This window comes from Lethenteron reissneri, chromosome 34 (assembly GCF_015708825.2).
Source record: "Lethenteron reissneri isolate LAM-NWPU_2019-01 chromosome 34, ASM1570882v1, whole genome shotgun sequence".
NCBI lineage: Eukaryota > Metazoa > Chordata > Hyperoartia > Petromyzontiformes > Petromyzontidae > Lethenteron > Lethenteron reissneri.
Window position 1 is genome coordinate 12216831 of NC_083812.1, and position 17957 is coordinate 12234787.

Sequence of the window (17957 nt, forward strand, 5' to 3'; positions counted from 1 at the left end):
TTGTTCTCGGCCTTGTCGCTCGGGCCTCAGCGCGGTCACGTGACTCATTCTACGTTACGTCATGTGACGTTACGGTTGTCCGACGGGCTCACGTCGTCACGTGACCCGTTGCGCCGTGACGTCACGCCGAGCGGTCACATGGAACTTCCTCCCCGGGGTAAAAAAAAGCCGCCCTTCGTACGCACTTAGACCCCTTGGTAAGATGGTCGTCCCTATTTCTACACGGTCCACTCCCGCCCCCTGGTAAGATGGCCGCCTGACTAACACAGCTCTCCTAGGTAAGATGGCCGCCCTACATACACACGGTCCCCTTGGCCCCTGGTAAGATGGCCGCCCTACATACACCCCATCCTCTAGTAAGATGGCCGCCCTACATACACACGGTCCCCTTGGCCCCTGGTAAGATGGCCGCCCGACTCATACAGCCCCTCAGGTAAGATGGCCGCCCTACATATACACCGACCCCCCCCCCAGGTAAGATGGCCGCCCTGCAACGCACGGTTGCCATGACCGCGCCGGCATAGCCCAGCCACGGTTGACAATACGGGAATTGGCATCTTCAAGTTCATTTATTAGGTATAGCCCTGTGAGCCATTCAGCTCTTGAATCGGGTGCAACCGCAACAAACAAAAAAAACATGAACAAAAAACATCTTAAAGTGAATATGTGACTAAGTGCAAACAGAAAATCCAAGAAAAGACAGCAATAATATTGCAGAAAAAGCACCGTACACCAACGCTGTGTGCAAAAATCTCAGTGGGATGCAAGTCAAACAACAACAACCACAAGACAGCTTAGATTAAGGCCATCAGTCTAACTCTGTACTACAACAAACAAACATGGCTAAACCAATTATAACCACCTTCATCTGAACACCCACTTGGGTGTCAACTGAAATGTCCAAGTGGGCCCTGTGTGACTATTGCGGCCACTATTGCACCACTCTGGCAGAATGACGACTGCTCTCGCATAAAAATCCGCCCCTTTTATACAAAAAATGCAATTCAGCACCACAATATCCTATTCTGTCATTCCAACGGCTGGGGAATGGCTCACAGTGGGTTGGAACTCGGGGTGGTGTTGGGAGGTCGGCTTCTCGTGTTGTGGCGGATCATATCAAAGCCTTGGTGCGTGTGTAATGGCAATAGGGCCTGCATGCGGTGTGAGTGGACTCGTGGGCATGGGAGGTAATGACAGCAAGGCCGTTAGCCATGGAGTCAACTTTGGGGGGGGGGGGGGCAAATCTTCCAGGGGGTCTAGGGGTCACCCCCCAGAAAAGAAAAAAAATCTAAATTAGAAAACGAATTTCGTGCCATTTCCTACACATAGGATGGACTTTTTATTTATTTTTACAATAACGTCTAATAGTGTATTGAATTACATTGCTCTGTTTTTTTAATTTTTTACTTTTTCTTGTTTCATTGCATGCAATGGCAGAGATTAGGGATTAATAAAGTACAACCACAACTTTTTTTCACACTATTGTTATGTAGGCCAGGTTTAGTCACAAACCGTACCTCTCCAAAACAAAGGCTCACCCTCTTAAGCCTCACCTTACCATATGAATAAAAAGTGTGCCGTACTTGGCCCTTCCCCCCTCTCCAACCATTATATATACGGAGTGGTAGCTCTTGCAATCTCTCATTTACTTGATACAGCTGTCGTGGCTGTGACGGTTCCACCTGAAGACGGAAGCTTGTGTTGCTTCCGAAACGTCGTGATTTTTATTTTATTATACTTTTATTAATTTTAATGTTTTACCTACGTGACTTTACCGAAAAAACCTAATAATACAACCACAACCACAATCATATAAACAGAAATCTATTTTATAGCAATATATGGGGGGGGGGGGAATTTTGAGCATAATTGAATATTGGGGGGGGGGGGATGTGTCCCCCCCCAAATATATATTCTAATTACGGCCTTGAATGACAGGGGTATCAGCTGTGAGTGCGAAGGGACTGGTGGCTACGGGAATGATCGAGAAGGGGAGCGTGGTCAGGTGATGGAACAGGACGGTGGAGTCTGACGGTGGAGCGAGCGTCCAGAGTCAGCGAGAAGGTTCGGAAAGGGGGCCGTGGCCTTGGTTGGTATATAAGGGAGATGCGTGGGAGACTCGGGGCTGTTGCAGTGGGGGTCTCCGCCTGATGTCAAGTGAACGTGTCTTCAGTAAAGTGCCATCTCAAGAGAAGTGTGGCAAGTCGTCATTACACATGGAACGCTGACAGAGAGGGAGGGCACGGTGGCTCATTCTGTGCTAGATTTGAAGCTTTCGTGACTGCAAGGATTCATATTCTTAGGTTTTTCGGTAAAGTCACGTAGGTAAAAATAAATTAAATAATAAAAACCTAAGAGTATCATTCTGTGCTTCCAGTCTCAAGCTGAGTGTCAAGGTGTCAACTTTTGCGTGCGGAATGGCGACACAGAGCGGCACGCGGCACACCACTCCATCATGCCAACACAATTCCGTCGGGGTGAGATGATTAATGAATTATTCACCCTCAAGAAACGTGTAAACCCATCTCCAATACTCTCCAACAGTACATCCACACCCCCTATACACACAACGCCGAATCTCAGGTGAACATTTGGATTACTTCTGATAAACAGCTGTCCCATGCTGGCCCTCGGCTTGCTCTTCGCCAGCACGGTCTCTGTCTTCCTGCTGCTGCTGATGATGTTTGTGTGGCAACTCCTGGTCATCAATGTCCCCCTAGATTTGAAGCTTTCGTGACAGCAAGAATTCATACTCTTAGGTTTTATCGGTGAAGTCACGTAGGAAAAAAAAATCAGAAACGTCTTGATTTATTAGTTTATTTCGATTATATTTTCTATTATATTTATTATTTATTTTCATTATTTATTTTTACTTACGTGACTTTGCCGAAAACACCTAAGAGTATCAATGCCCACCGCCACGAGGCACGTTCACCACGGTCAGCTGCGAGTCAGCCTCGCTGCTGCCACTGCTGCCACTGTGGGTTCATCTACCCCGTGACGCCCGGTGCGTCGGTCTACAGGGTGTTCCAGATGTCTCGTGACCCCCCCCCCCCCCCCCCATTAATTGACCCCTTACATTTTTTCCTTTGCTAATTCATTTCTGTTTTCACACTAATTTGTTTAAAAAAAATAATGAAGTTTTACAGCATTAAATTGAAGTCACGCGACATCTGGACCACCCACTGTTCCACTTGGGTGTTGTGGTCAGGATGTGGACCTATCACCCCAGCAGTCTGCGCAGCTCCTTCTCACAGAGTCCAGCTTCTGGTCATGCCACTCAATCTCGCCCCCCCCCCACGCAAGAGGCTGGGTGGGTCGTCACCCGAGTTTAAAATACAACTTCCAACATCCAGATCGTTTTTCAGAGACCGGCGCAAGAGATCGATTGTCTTAGAACAATGGTGCTGGGAAAAAAATACACTCACAGAGGGCTGTGTAGCTGATGGGATGTGTAAAAAAGTTACAGTAGTGGACACGTGTTGTTTTGTGCAATGAGAGATACGGGGAGGAAGAGTAGTATTATCTGTTCATTTCTTTTGTTACGTATATTTCCCACAACGGCGCTGATGATTGTTTTGTGCACAGACAGGCTGGGAACCTGCTGGGGTGATGATTTTTTGGTGGGGAAAGGGTCCGCGTCTCCTGGGTTTCATATGCATTGTCCTGTTTTTCTAGTCTGTGTCAGTGTGTTTTATTGCAACTGTTGCAATCCAAATATAGAATATAATTTTACACCACAAACAAAAGGTGCAAAACCTGCGTGGGGCGATGGGACTCAAAATCCAATCACACACAACACTATCATGAAGTGACCTTGTACAGCTAAAACGATTTTACTGGTAGGAACCTTCTGGTTACACCAGCCCACATGGGATTATTGTGTCCGTCCGTCCGTCGTGCATCTTAAAATGGGAGGGGTGGGGCTGGGTGGAGAGGGGAGGGTGGGGAGGGACTGGGTGGGGAGGGTGGGGAGGGGCTGGGTGGGGAGGGGCTGAGGGGTGGGGCTGGGTGGGGGGTGGGAGGGAGGGGTGGGACTAGGTGGGGAGGGGATGGTCACCCCGTGGTGCCCTTATAAAACAACGTTTAACCTACTCACGCCGGCTTGTGCCCGCTCTCACAGTCGGGAAAATTTGCGGAATACACCATGCCGCCGTTGACCCTGGCCATTGACCGAGCAACCCAACGTTCCTACCAGCTCCCTCCGCAGGAATGTGTTTTGTGGCTGGAATCATGCCAATATGTTTGTCAGCTTGTCGAGGGCATGGCTTTAACATGTGCTTTTGGTCACATTTGAAGGTGTGATAATAATAGCAATCTAGCACTGTGTAACACACAAACACCGATTACCTGCAACACGGAGGGAAATTGTAAAATAATACCGTCCACATGGTTCATATTTTTAATTAACAATTCTTATATATCTTGTCTCGTGATAATTTGATATCTCTGTCACCCTTCATATCAACTGTAGCACTCAAATATCCATGACCAGCTGAAAAGGCAAAAACCCAACACTTATATACCCAACTGATCCAGACACACACGTGTATACACATGCTCCCATGTACATGGAACTATTTAATGACACCCATACATCTAAACGCACGATGAACATTTTTATTAAGAGCTTAAAACCAATGATCTTATAACCATTTCTATGTGCAATTGGAAACCAATTAACTATGGGGTTTTTTGTTGTTTTATTTTGGCCAAAGGGATCCTAAAAGCCATAACAAATGTAAAGTGGACTAGTTAATCCAATAGTTGATTGATAACGTGCTGTAAATTATATTAGTAATATATCAAAATTGATTTAAACTATCATCTTGCAATAATTAATATAATACAGCATCTGTATTTCTACTTTTCTCAGCAGTGGTTTTTAAGTCTAGGACCGGTCACCTCGTCACATAAATCAATGTAGGGTCTTTGTGGCAATTAGAAATATGTGGATAATGATAGTCACCAGTGTATAATTGAGTGGCGATGCCCATTATGAAAAGCTAGACAAGTGTTGATTTGTGAGTTGTAGGTTTAAAAAGGCACTCGTCATTACGAGTCCCAAACCACTACATGTGGTGGTTTACATTGGACAATTTTGAGAATTTGTATTGGGAGGATTTCTCTAGGACAGGGGTCGGCAACCAAAATAGCAAGAAGAGCCGTTTTGTTCGAATTCGGTAAAAAAAAAAAATCATTATTTCAAGAGCGGCAATTTCACGCGATTACGAGACGGTCCTTCATAAGTAACGTCATGAAGCAATCATTAAAAAGCCACATGCGGCTCACGAGCCACATGTTGCCGAGCCCTGCCCATGGTAAACTGGACTCCCATAGTAAACTGGAATCTCATGGTAAACTGTTCTCCCATAATGAACTGGACTTTCATGGTAAACTGGACTTCTATATATGGACTTCTATTGTAAACTGGACTCCTATGGAGTGTCTATAAACTAAACTATATTTTTATTTACCAAGCCAGAAATGATAGCTTATCATGTGGCCATTTATAGCAGCAATGTGTTTAAATGCTCAGGGAAAAACTGGAGGACCCAGAGAAAAATCCATGCGACCACAGAAAGAACATGCAAACTCCAAATATACAGACATCAGGGTCGGGCTCGAACCCACTCCCTGCATACCAAGCAAGATAATTAACATCTCGCTACCGTGGTACATAAATAAAAAATACTACAATTCCATTTTCAGAAACACATATTCAATAACCACTTTGCATTGTTAAAACCAGGGGAAACACTATAGGAGAGTTTTCACAATTGCCACATACAGGCTGGGGAGACCATATTAAAACAAATGTTATAATAATTGGTTTTTTACCCTTCTATCTGGCAACAAGACTGACACCTTTTTTACGTCAGTCTTGTTGCCAGATAGAAGGGTAAAACACCAATTATCATATTTTTTACTGGCAAATGAGGTTCCAATGGTGTGAAAACAAATGTTGTCTTTATTAATAATAAGTGGCGGTGACGTCATCTCAGCGCTTGTGCCATTCCAAGTGCGCTTCGACACGTACGGACGGACATGGCTTAAATGTGAAATCCTTTGTAAAGTTGTATCAATGAATTTCCAACACCAGTTGCAATAAAAAAAGAAACGCCTGACAATGCCGAGCAATTACGGAACGTGTCCATATACGGCAGCTGAAAAATTTAGCGTCCGAATGAATTATGCAAGCGCTGCAATGGTATACCACTCTCGTATCAGCAAAAAGTGATGCGCGCACACGCACGTGACGTCACCGGTATCAGCTTTATCTCGAGGTCTGCTCGCTCTCGAATATCAGTGGCCGGTTTGAAGGCAGCCGATTAGTAAGCAACAAAACGCGCATTCATTGTTCGCAAATAATTATGGAAATAACAAGCGTAAGTTGAAATTTATTTTGATCAAAAATACCAAACTGTGACAAGACGGAATTTTATTTTTAAAAAATCTACTGAGTTGTCACCAGACGCTATACAGAACTGGCAATCTGGAATAAAAAGCAACTTTTTCATTCGTTGCATTTGTATAAAATCTCACCTATTTTAGAATGGATTAAGTTTGAGAAGTTAAGACAGACTTATCAAAGATACATATATTTTTTTAGACAAGTACACAACAGCTGAAAGGGGCCACAACCCTGCTGGAAAGCTCAAACCGAGCACGAGGCTTTTGTCGACAAAAAAACACACAGGCAAGCAGGTGATGGCGTGCAGCGCCACGCATAATAAGAGATGACTGACGTGGCCGGAGATTACGTGCGCCCAGGCAATTGATAGAGAGAGGGGGGGGGGGCGGGAGGCATTGTGACATGGAACACGGCTCGCCGGTGGCCAGCGCAGCACGAGGTCGCTTGAGCCTCGTGCGCACCGAGGACGACGGCGCGTGGATGACAGCGGGACTCAAGTGCGACGTGGCTCTCAAGCAGAGCTGCTTTGAGACGTTGGCGTTGGACAGCGGCATCAGCAGTGGCGGCAGCGGCACGGAGGCGCGGATGGGTGACCGCGTGTGCATCAATGTGTCGGGCGCGCGCTTCGAGACGCGAAGGGCCACGCTGGCCCGGTTCCCGGCCACGCTCCTCGGGAATGAGCACCGTCTTGCGCGCCACTACGACGCGCAGCAAAACGAGTACTTCTTCGAGCGACACCGCGACAGCTTCGCTGCCATCCTGCATTTCTACCAGTCGAGCGGCAGACTCCAGCGTCCCACGATGGTGCCCATCGACATCTTCTGGGATGAAATCAGGTGAGAGGACGCGATGGAAAAGATTTCACATTTGAGCACATCCCGACGTGGTCGCACTAAGCGCGACTTCCCACTCGTGATAAATGCGACATTCAATGGATAATTACTCTACGAAGCAATCCAAACAATCCCGTTTAATGTTGCGCGAAATATGTATATTGTTTAAAATACAAGGCCCAGAGGATGTCCAAGAAAACATGGCTCGACATCAAGGAGGATTTCAGAGATGGAGCAGACACTACTAGAGATAGACAGGCTAGAGCCAGGGAAAGAAAATAGTTGAAAGTTTCGACCAGCGCGCACCAACCTATCCGCGTCGCCAAGGCATTGCAGACGTTTTAAATGCCCCACGAATGATGGAACCTGTAACACGTGTAGTTGACACAATTTGAATCGGTTTGTGATATTCCCAAGACAGAATTCTTGCCAGCATTTGGGTTCTGTAATCAAACGTTAGGACATTAATATATAATATTCTTAGTCACAAATCAAGGTGTCTTCATGCACAAACAACCGTAATTTGGTGTCCATCTTCATTGGCAGGCCAGAGCCAATGGTGACCCTTGCCAAATGTTCTATAGAGACTCCAAGCAAGCTATGGGATTTGCATGACTTCATGACCTCGCATTAATTGTCCATGGAGTTGAATGAGATTAGTTAAACCATTGTAACGTTTTAAGCCACAACACACTTTTTAAAAATCGTGCACAGCAACAGAGAGCTGTACATTATTGACACGAACAATGTTGTACATACCTTTTGACATTACACAACTCTTTCTAAGGGCGCCATGGAGGCGAGATGTTAACTACCTCGCGTGGTATACAGGAGGTCCTGACGTCTGTATATTTGGAGTTTGCTTGTTCTTCCCGTGGTCGCGTGGATTTTCTACGGGTGCTCCGGTTTTCCCCTACACATTTAGAAACACGCGTGAAGAGTGTTTGGCTGCTATAAATTTCCACATGATAAGCCACTTTGTTGATCTATCATTTATGGCCAGGACGCTTCTGAAAAATACCTATATAGCTCAGTGGGCCCTACCTGGTAAAATAAAAAAGTGTGTCCAAATCCATCTTCTCAGTCTTGTCGCCGACTAAACAGGCATCACATCTCCACACTCTTCCAGTTCTCCCTCTCCACAACACAGCTCGTCGGGCATTTACAGGTCTCCTCCTCCCAGATCTTCACCAAGCCGCTAACCTCTTCCTTTGAGCTAGAACATTCCACCACTCATAATGGAGTTTTTGTTGGGGGTTAGATAGCGTGAATATAAATGTGTCGTTAAACCCGCCACCACCCGACACAGCCAATTAGTAATGTTTGTCACGTAAACAGAACATGCCAATTCGTTACTAGTACAGCACACCGGTTTGTTGGAGAGCAAATCCACAACATTTACAATTCCACCACTCGCTCTTCCTGCTCATTCTTTCCAAATGAATCAATCATACATCCAATCAGCCACACCGCCTTCTGGGAGTGAACATTTAATCAGCATTGGGTTAACACAATGCAAGCTGTGGACTGGTTTTGACAATCAGTGTCTCATCAGCAGTCAGGCTTACTTTAACCAATGTTGGTAAACTGCCAGATGCTTATGGACAAGGGCCCATATACTGGTCCTAAAATACAGCGAATAAAATGCTAATTACATTTCAGATGTTAAGACGTTTTTTCAACTTAATGTCGCTAAATGGTAATACCCATTCAAATGTGACCCCTGCCTCGATGTACGTGTGTGTGCATGGGAACAATCGTTGCAGGTACTTTGACCTGGGAGACAAGGTGTTGTCACAGCTGCGTGAAGAAGAAGGCATGGATCCCACAGAGGACCTGGTGAACCCAAACGCCATGCCGGTCCACACACGCGGTTTCCACAGCCACCTGTGGCTTCTCTTCGAGTCGCCCGAGAGCTCCAATGCCGCGCGGGTCATCGCCATCGTCTCCGTGTTCGTGATCGTCGTCTCGATCGTCATCTTCTGCTTGGAGACGTTGCCCGAATTCCGCGAGGAAGAAACCCATTTCAAGCAAGGGCTTGCCGGCAACACCACCGACACGAAAAATGTCATAGACCCATTCTTCCTGGTGGAGACCACGTGCATGGTGTGGTTCTCGTTCGAGTTCATCGTCAGGCTCATTGCCTGCCCGTGCAAACCCACGTTCATCCGTGACCTCATGAACGTCATCGACCTCATCGCTATCCTGCCGTACTTCATCACCCTCATCACCGACTTGACGGGGTCCATGGTGCCAGAGTACGTCTCGGAGACGGCGACCACCACACACGCGTACAGCTCAGTGGCCACGTCCTTGGCGACCGCGAGCCCAGGCACGGGGGACAGCATCAGCGAGATCGTTCCAGCCGGTGGCGTTCCCAGCGTAACCGGGAACAGCGGTCGTGGTGGCACAGTGGCGGCCGGGGCCGGGAGCAGTGGCAGTGGGGGGCAGACCATGTCCCTTGCCATCATTCGCGTGGTGCGCCTGGTGCGCGTCTTCCGCATATTCAAGCTGTCACGCCACTCCAAGGGCCTCCAGGTACGCGGCGCTTAAGAGCGACCACTCTGCTCCATGGAATGAATGCCACCACCCGACACAGCCAATGCTGTGGGTTAACTCTTCAACACACCGGTGTGCTGAAGTAGTGACTAATTGAAAGATTTGCTGATGTGACAAACCTTACGAATTGGCCGTGTCGGGTGGTGGCGAGTTTAACGACGCATTTATATATTTACGCGATCTAACCCACAAAAACCTGTATTATGGATATTGGTCTCGAAAGCCTACGTGTGAAATTGGAATGAATGCCCTTAACATTGTTTTCAGAGTCCCGTATCTCTGTCGCTACTGCCACGGTTACCGTTCCCGTGAACTTTGCTCGTTGAATTCTCATCATCCTCCTCCCCCCATGTTGAGGGCTTTGTCTCTACTCGACTTAATGTTTCGTCTCATCCACACTGTTCAATCACCGACACCGCAGGTCACAGCAACTCACTCACCTCATCACCCACACACTCTCAGCACACTGCAGGTCACAACAAACCACTCACCGAATCACCCACACACTCTCACCACACTGCAGGTCACAACACATCACTCACCGAATCACCCACACACGCTCACCACACTGCAGGTCACAACACATCACTCACCGAATCACCCACACACTCTCACCACACTGCAGGTCACAGCAAATCACTCACCGAATCACCCACACACTCACCACACTGCAGGTCACAGCAAATCACTCACCGAATCACCCACACACTCTCACCACACTGCAGGTCACAGCAAATCACTCACCGAATCACCCACACACTCTCACCACACTGCAGGTCACAGCAAATCACTCACCGAATCACCCACACACTCTCACCACACTGCAGGTCACAGCAAATCACTCACCGAATCACCCACACACTCTCACCACACTGCAGGTCACAGCAAATCACTCACCGAATCACCCACACACTCTCACCACACTGCAGGTCACAGCAAATCACTCACCGAATCACCCACACACTCTCACCACACTGCAGGTCACAGCAAATCACTCACTGAATCACCCACACACTCTCACCACACTGCAGGTCACAACAACTCACTCACCGAATCACTCACACAATCTCACCACACTGCAGGTCACAGCAAATCACTCACCGAATCACCCACACACTCTCACCACACTGCAGGTCACAAACGCATCTCCCATAGCCACCGCTCCAATTTGGGATTCTCTTTTCACAAGCTCGCATAACCTTTCTCAATTCCAGAAACGTGTTAGCTTTCATCTGTACAACTTTGAGAGTGCTGTTTGTTGTTGGTCTTTTGACGTTATAGGCCAATTGGTCTGTGCTCAACAAATCTCATCTCCCCCCCAACGTCCTCCACTTAGCCTCCCATTTTCCACATCCGTGACCCCATCCTGCCCCGTACCCTCGGTGCCTATTTCCCTTGCCTTTTCCGGTGGAACAGGCACCAACAATTAAATACGATACGTAGTTGTATTTCATATTCAACTACGTGGCTTTTGGCGAGCCATCGAACAAAGACGGTCACCGCATCGCGCGCTTTCAGATGCGCTTCTGCAGCCGTCTGGAACGCTCTGCTTTCGGATACAGTATAAGGAAGCCACAGGAGCTATGCGCTTTTAAGACTAGATTGAAAACTCATTTCTATAGAACTGCACGGTTGGATACGTACGATGCGAAAGATGTTCAAAGTACAGGATATATACATTGTGTATACCGTATATAAAATGGTTTGTTGTAAACACTTATTATTACGTCTCCAACCAGTTGTGGGCGATAGTTCAGCTATTGTTGTGGGCGCTAAGTAACCTATTGAGCACACAAGGTAGTGTGTGGTCAGCACCACACCTGGCCACCTTCGGCTCCTTAGTGCTGACGCCGCATCTGGTAATAATGTACGGTTTAGTTAACCTAGAGGATGCCAGGAACAGGTTCAAATACCCGGTTCCACCGATGTACATGTCTGGGAACAGAGCTCGCTTCACTGGTAGCACAGTGTCTGATTCACTGAACTACCACTCACCACATTTACACACATACGCACATCGACAATGTAAACGTAGGTAGCATCTAAACGTACCAGCATCTCAAACAACCTCACAGAAAGAAAACAGTCCCTCAAAATGTGACTGTGTATGGTGTTCATACAGCCACATTGAAGGCAGTGGTAAACTTACCTTTGGAGCACCGGCTAATGAACACAAATGTACATGGACGTGTTTGCTTAGGTTAAATGTAGAATTGAATTTCTCAATTGAATTTCTCAATTGAATTTCTCAATTCAATTCTGTGCCAGTGAAAATGTAAAAAGTTTAAGATGCGCTTTTAATGCCTTGCACAGATCCTGGGTCAAACACTGAAGGCCAGCATGCGGGAGCTGGGACTCCTCATCTTTTTCCTCTTCATTGGAGTCATCCTCTTCTCCAGTGCCGCCTACTTTGTGGAGGCCGATGACCCCGATTCGCACTTCACGAGCATCCCAGATGCCTTCTGGTGGGCCGTTGTGACGATGACCACGGTGGGCTACGGTGACATGCGGCCCATCACACTGGGAGGAAAGATTGTTGGCTCTCTGTGTGCCATCGCGGGCGTGCTCACGGTGGCACTGCCCGTTCCTGTTATTGTGTCCAACTTCAACTTCTTCTACCAGCGAGAGCGCGATAGGCCTGAAGCCAAGGAGTCATTTTTGCTGGAGTTGGATGACAATCACATGGACACATCAGATGAAGATGGAGACAGTGAATACGGGGTGTACGAGAATCACGTAGAGACAGATTTTTGAAGCTGCAACACTTGGCAACACCAACACTGCATTTGTTTTTAGTGTACGGTGTACAATGCTGACATACAACCAGGAGTAGATACGTAAAACTCGTCAGCTTCATTGATATTAGTTTTAAATTGAAATATAAGGTGTGACCAATGCCCTCTAATTCTTCTCCTCCTGTCCTCTTACACCATAAAAATGACACATTTATAACAAATCCCAATTGTTTTGTATTTTACCGCTTCCTTATATCATTGCCATTTGAAACGTGTATTGACTTTGACAAGTGTGATAGTCAACACGTTTTTATTTAATGGCAGGCCTAAGTATTGATGCTGGATAGTGGGGATTATTGACCGTGAATGTACGAGTGCTCATCATCATAGAGAAGTGCACTTCCATGTAGAGATAGTGGCTAGCATATTAACCGTTTTCATGGATGTCTAAAACAACCATAAGTCATTAGGTGTGTAACAATGTTAAGTGCAACGTAATTTGCAATTGCATCTTCACAAATTATCTCAGCATTACTTTGGGTCCCATTGGGGCCTCTTTGCTTTATTTAAAAATAAAAACTTGATACGAGCACACAACCAAACTAGAAATTTTTTACATGTACACCTGCAGTTTTAGATGTCGTGTTTCTCCTCTCACACACGTTTAGACATTCAAATTCTTAGAGGTAAACCAATAAACTCTTGCTGCAAATATATACAAATTCAAAGCAATGAGTGAAAGTTTGCGTGTAATTCAATGTATAGTTTTTAAAAATGTTAAGTTTCTTTGAACCATGTAACTTTCCTCTTTGAAACCACTGACAACTGAAACTGTTTATTACATTCACACATTGCCACTCATTGTCAAACACAGTTCAAATTTGGTTATGTAATAGCATGACAGATTTCATAAGGAGCCCTGGTGTTGCCATATTGGAAACCCCACATTGAGTTTCCCGGATAATGCTTTAAAACAGTTAACCAATTACAAATTTACAACTCAAAACAAAGGAATACATTTTCATATTATTTAGGTCTTTCGGTAAAGCAACGTAGATAAGTTAAAAAAAATAATAAAATAAACAAAAACTATGACGTTTCGATTGCAACACAAGCTATCATCATCAGGTGGAAAAAGGGGGGGGGGGAGCCACTAAAGGCAAGCTCTTTTAAAGGTTTAAAATGGGCGTAGCCCAAGCGTCCTGGTATCACTTCGTTCTGATATCACTTCGTTCTGATACCAGAACGCTTGGGCTACGCCCATTTTAAAACTTTAAAACAGCTTGCCTTTATACTTTTTCAGTAAATTAACGGAGAGAAAAAAAAATCACGACGTTTCGATCGCAACACAAGCAATCGTCCTCAGGTGAAAAATAGGTGAAAAAATATTTAAAATATTTTTTTCACCTGAGGACAATTGCTTGCGTTGTGATCGAAACGTCGTGATTTTTTTTCTTCTATTTACGTGACTTTACCGAAAGACCCAAAGAGTATGAATTCCTGCAGTCACGAAAGCTTTAAGTCAAGAAAAAATTTTCCTCATTTATTTACCACGGTTTAATGTTTCATGTGTGCAAATGCATCTGAGCACTGAATCACTCCTGGTCAAGTTTGCCATTCATTCTTGTTTGAGAGTCCCAGCCTCGTCTTCTTTGACGATGGTCGTGTGCGCACTCCTAAGGGCCTCTTGCATTTCCTGGAACTTGGCCAAGCAGCATGCCTCGTCCACATCGCACCACCGGTACGCCACGTGTTCGTGTGACAGCGTCACGGCCTGGCCCTCGGTGCCACCCTTCAGCTCGGCCAGCAAGTACACCACCGTCTTCAGGTTGACGCCACCGCCGTTGCGCTTGGGCACGTTGTACTGCATCACGTGCTGGAACCCGGGGATGAGCAACAGGTGTTCAGATCCCAGTCCAGCCTCCTCGTGAGTTTCCCGGAGGGCCGTCTGTAGGTCGTTCTCGCCCGGGTCCACATGTCCTGTGGGCCAAACAACAACAACACAAACCATTACGTTACAATACAGTGGCTTTTCGTGTACGATGCCTGACGAGCTCTCAATTTTGTCTTCATATATCCCTGTGCCGTCAACTTGTCTCAGAACGCCACGTTGTGATTCTCGTCTGCTCACATTCCACATATCTAAGGTGTTATGAGCTTTTATGTCAGGGCACTAGCAGTATACGTTTCCAAGTTCGCAAAGTACACTTGGATGGGCAACAACCACTGAATGGCTGCTCAAAAAAAGGGACATGAGTCAAAGGAAAAGGGCCAGGTGTCAATTTTCAGGGCAAGGCATCACTTAAAGAGGGCAAGGCCTTGCTATAATGGGCCAGGGAGAACACAACACAGCATCCATAATACTCCTACAACTGCCCTGTGAGTTCTCAAGATAACTTGCAAGCACACGAACATGCACGTGAGTTGTGTCCAGACGTGAACAATCTAGACGTGCAATCTTAACTTCCCATCACTGGTAATTTGTCTTTACCTCCTCACAACTCATCAGCCCCCCTCCTACAGAGACCCCTTTATCTGGGTCCTCTGTACAGGCAGTCCTCGGGTTATGAACGCCCGACTTACGCACATCCGTACTTACGAACCAGCTTACATGAAATTAAAAACATTTACTTCTTCACCTGAGGACGGCTGCTTGCGTTGTGGCCGAAACGTCGTGAGAATTATTTTATTATGTTTTATTTTTATTATTTTATTACTTCCCTTCTACGTGACTTTACCGAAAGAACCAAGAAGATGAATCCCTGCAGTCACGAAAGCTTTAAATCGAAATTTACCTCGAATTAAAACGTGAACTGGCAATTGCAAACAGAACCGCGGAACTATTTTGTTCAGAGGAGAATCCTCCACGTAATGTAATGAGTTGGCCTCGCGCTGGAAGTGTTTGCATGTGTACGTGCAAGGACATGTGTGTGTGTTAAAGTATGAGTGTGTTGGCAGCGGTAGTGTAGCGGTTAGTGCGCTGCGTTACGAAAGCGACGACCCGAATTCGATTCTTGCTCATGCAATTGTGACTACAAGCTAGCATCCGTTTTTTATTTGTTACTTTGTTTTATTTCCTATACAGTGTTTTTGTTTGTGTTACATGCAAATGAAACAATATTTCTTCCCAATGAGTTTTAACTATGCTTCCCTTTTTGTTGAACCGTAACACATTTCATAGCACTGACCGTATGAACAATTAAAACGTGCATTACAGTATAGTCTTCTTGGTTCTTTCGGTAAAGTCACGTAGAAGGGAAATAATAAAAAATAATAGAATTGTATTGTTTTATTTAAAATAACACTATACTGTAAAATTTCGATTTAAAGCTTTCGTGACTGCAGGGATTCATCTTCTTGGTTCTTTTGGTAAAGTCACGTAGAAGGGAAATAATACAATAATAAAAATAAAAAATATTTGTTATGTTTCATTTAATTATTTTAAATAAAACATAATAAAATAATATTACGTTTAAATTTTATTATTTCCCTTCTACGTGACTTTAAGAACCAAGAAGATGAATCCATACGGTCAAGAAAGCTTTAAATCTAAATTTTATAGTATAGTGTTCCGACTTACGAACAGTTCGACTTACGAACGGGTCTCAAGAACGAATTAGCTTCGTAACCCGAGGACTGCCCGGCTCTGTCTGGGTGCCCTGTGCTGGAGTCGCGCTGGCTTCCTTGTTTTTAGATCCTAAGGTTGCCCACAATATCGGGTGTCAGAATTTGATTTGGACCGAGGTATTGGTGGCACCGTGTCGAGCTTGATTCGAGGAGACTGCAAGAGTTCTGACAGACCAAGGCTGAGAAACACGTCCGGGTTTGGACTGCGGTGGTGAAGGTGACCACCGCACAGGCAGCCCCCGTGGGTCACACCTTTAGGCGGGGTCCAGTGGTTTCCTCCGTACGATGTCTGCAGCAGGAGGAACTCGACCGCCGCTCGCTGCTGCTGCTGCCGCAGTCTCCTGAAGACGATGAAGCCACAGGCGCGGGGACTCATTTCGGAGCTCGCCACCTTCACTACTTGCTGCAGCTGTTCGCCGCACTCTCCCTTACAAACATGGCGCCCGTGCGCCCCCCGCCCTTAGATAACAGGAAGTTGCGTCACCGCGAGAGGAAGCCGCCGGCGCCATCTTGAGTCAGGGAGAGTCCATAAGTTCCGCTGACATTACAATTATTCAGGAGTTGAAGCCAATTAACTTTTACTACAGACATATTTGTAGTAGGTAAAACATGTTTTAGGCGTATTAATATATATATAGCAGCAATAGCAGTGCAGCAAAACGACAAGTGCACGTAGTGGTATTGGAGGATGTGGTCAAATATAAAATACAGGAACTTCTCTACTTACGATCATTCGACCTACGAACTTTCAGAAATACGAACAAACCTGCCGTATGTACATTTGCCTGTTCGGACCGAGAGTCGTAAGTTAAACCGCCGCGCAATAGATGTCGGTGGTGGCATCTACATCTACAGAACGTGAAGAACCAGTGGCATCTACATCTGCATAACATGAAGAACCAGCGACATCTACATCAAGTTCAAGTTCATTTATTAGGTATAGCCCTGTGAGCCATTCGGCACTTGAATCGGGTGCAACCGCAACAAACAAAAAACAAAAACATGAACAAAAAACATCTTAAAGTGAACATGTGACTAAGTGCAAACATAAAATCCAAGAAAAGACAGCAAAATATTGCAGGAAAAAACACCGTACACCAACGCTGTGTGCAAAAATCCCAGTGGGATGCAAGTCAAACAACAACAACCATACATCTACAGAACGTGAAGAACCAGTTGTATCTACATCTGCATAACATGAAGAACCAGTGGCACCGACATATACAGGATATTATATAACTTGTCAAGCCATTCCCCGTGTTTAGTGTACACGCCGTTCAATATGTTTGGAATCGACAGAAATAAAGTTGTAGTTACGAACAAATCGACTTACGAACAGACCCCTGAAACTCTTTCGCAAGTAGACGAATCCCTGTCTATAAAAACCGCTCGGTCACGATGTTTATTTTTTATTCATTAAAATATTTCACGTGGACAATATCTTCAGAATGTGACATCTCGTTTGCAAAATGCCACATTTGACAGGAACAAGAGTAGTCACATTAATCTCCTGGGCTCACGATAAATAATTACTTATACAGTATACAAAAGAATAACGTGTCAAGTTTGCTAAATCAACTCGTAAAGGCCATTCCGCACAGTTTTAACTGCCCGGCTGAGTCGAGGGGTCACATTGGCACAGGTCTTGGGGTCATGTCCATCAGACAACGTAATCGTCTGATATTCCAAACACAGGGGGACATGCACGTCTATTATTTTATGCAGCTAATCCCCTTAGTCTTTGAGTTGGGTAATGCATTTTACTCGTCCAAGAGCACAGGCCAGATT

The 17957-nt window shown here is 45.7% G+C and overlaps 2 protein-coding genes across 2 annotated transcripts; one reads left to right on the forward strand and one right to left on the reverse strand.

Annotated features, from left to right (window-relative positions):
• Positions 1–6322: 6322 nt before the first annotated feature.
• On the forward strand, positions 6323–13203 carry LOC133350680 (potassium voltage-gated channel subfamily A member 7-like). Its single transcript, XM_061565301.1, has 3 exons — positions 6323–7251; positions 9015–9786; positions 12121–13203. The coding sequence occupies exons 1-3, from the start codon at positions 6818–6820 to the stop codon at positions 12559–12561; spliced, it is 1647 nt and encodes a 548-aa protein (XP_061421285.1). The 5' UTR covers positions 6323–6817; the 3' UTR covers positions 12562–13203.
• A 158-nt stretch (positions 13204–13361) lies between these two features.
• Positions 13362–16600, reverse strand: NUDT2 (nudix hydrolase 2). The gene is made up of 2 exons (XM_061565302.1): positions 16422–16600; positions 13362–14522 (listed from the first exon to the last, which is right to left on the reverse strand). Exons 1-2 carry the CDS (start codon positions 16543–16545, stop codon positions 14161–14163), a joined length of 486 nt encoding a protein of 161 aa, XP_061421286.1. The 5' UTR covers positions 16546–16600; the 3' UTR covers positions 13362–14160.
• Between the last annotated feature and the right edge of the window lie 1357 nt (positions 16601–17957).

Coding starts and splice junctions, on each gene's coding strand:
- LOC133350680 (XM_061565301.1), top strand. CDS start 6,818: ATGGAACACGGCTCGCCGGTGGCCAGCGCAGCACGAGGTCGCTTGAGC. Junction 7,252..9,014: donor ATCTTCTGGGATGAAATCAG/GTGAGAGGACGC, acceptor CAATCGTTGCAG/GTACTTTGACCTGGGAGACA. Junction 9,787..12,120: donor GCCACTCCAAGGGCCTCCAG/GTACGCGGCGCT, acceptor TGCCTTGCACAG/ATCCTGGGTCAAACACTGAA.
- NUDT2 (XM_061565302.1), bottom strand. CDS start 16,545: ATGAGTCCCCGCGCCTGTGGCTTCATCGTCTTCAGGAGACTGCGGCAG. Junction 14,523..16,421: donor CCACTGGACCCCGCCTAAAG/GTGTGACCCACG, acceptor TTTGGCCCACAG/GACATGTGGACCCGGGCGAG.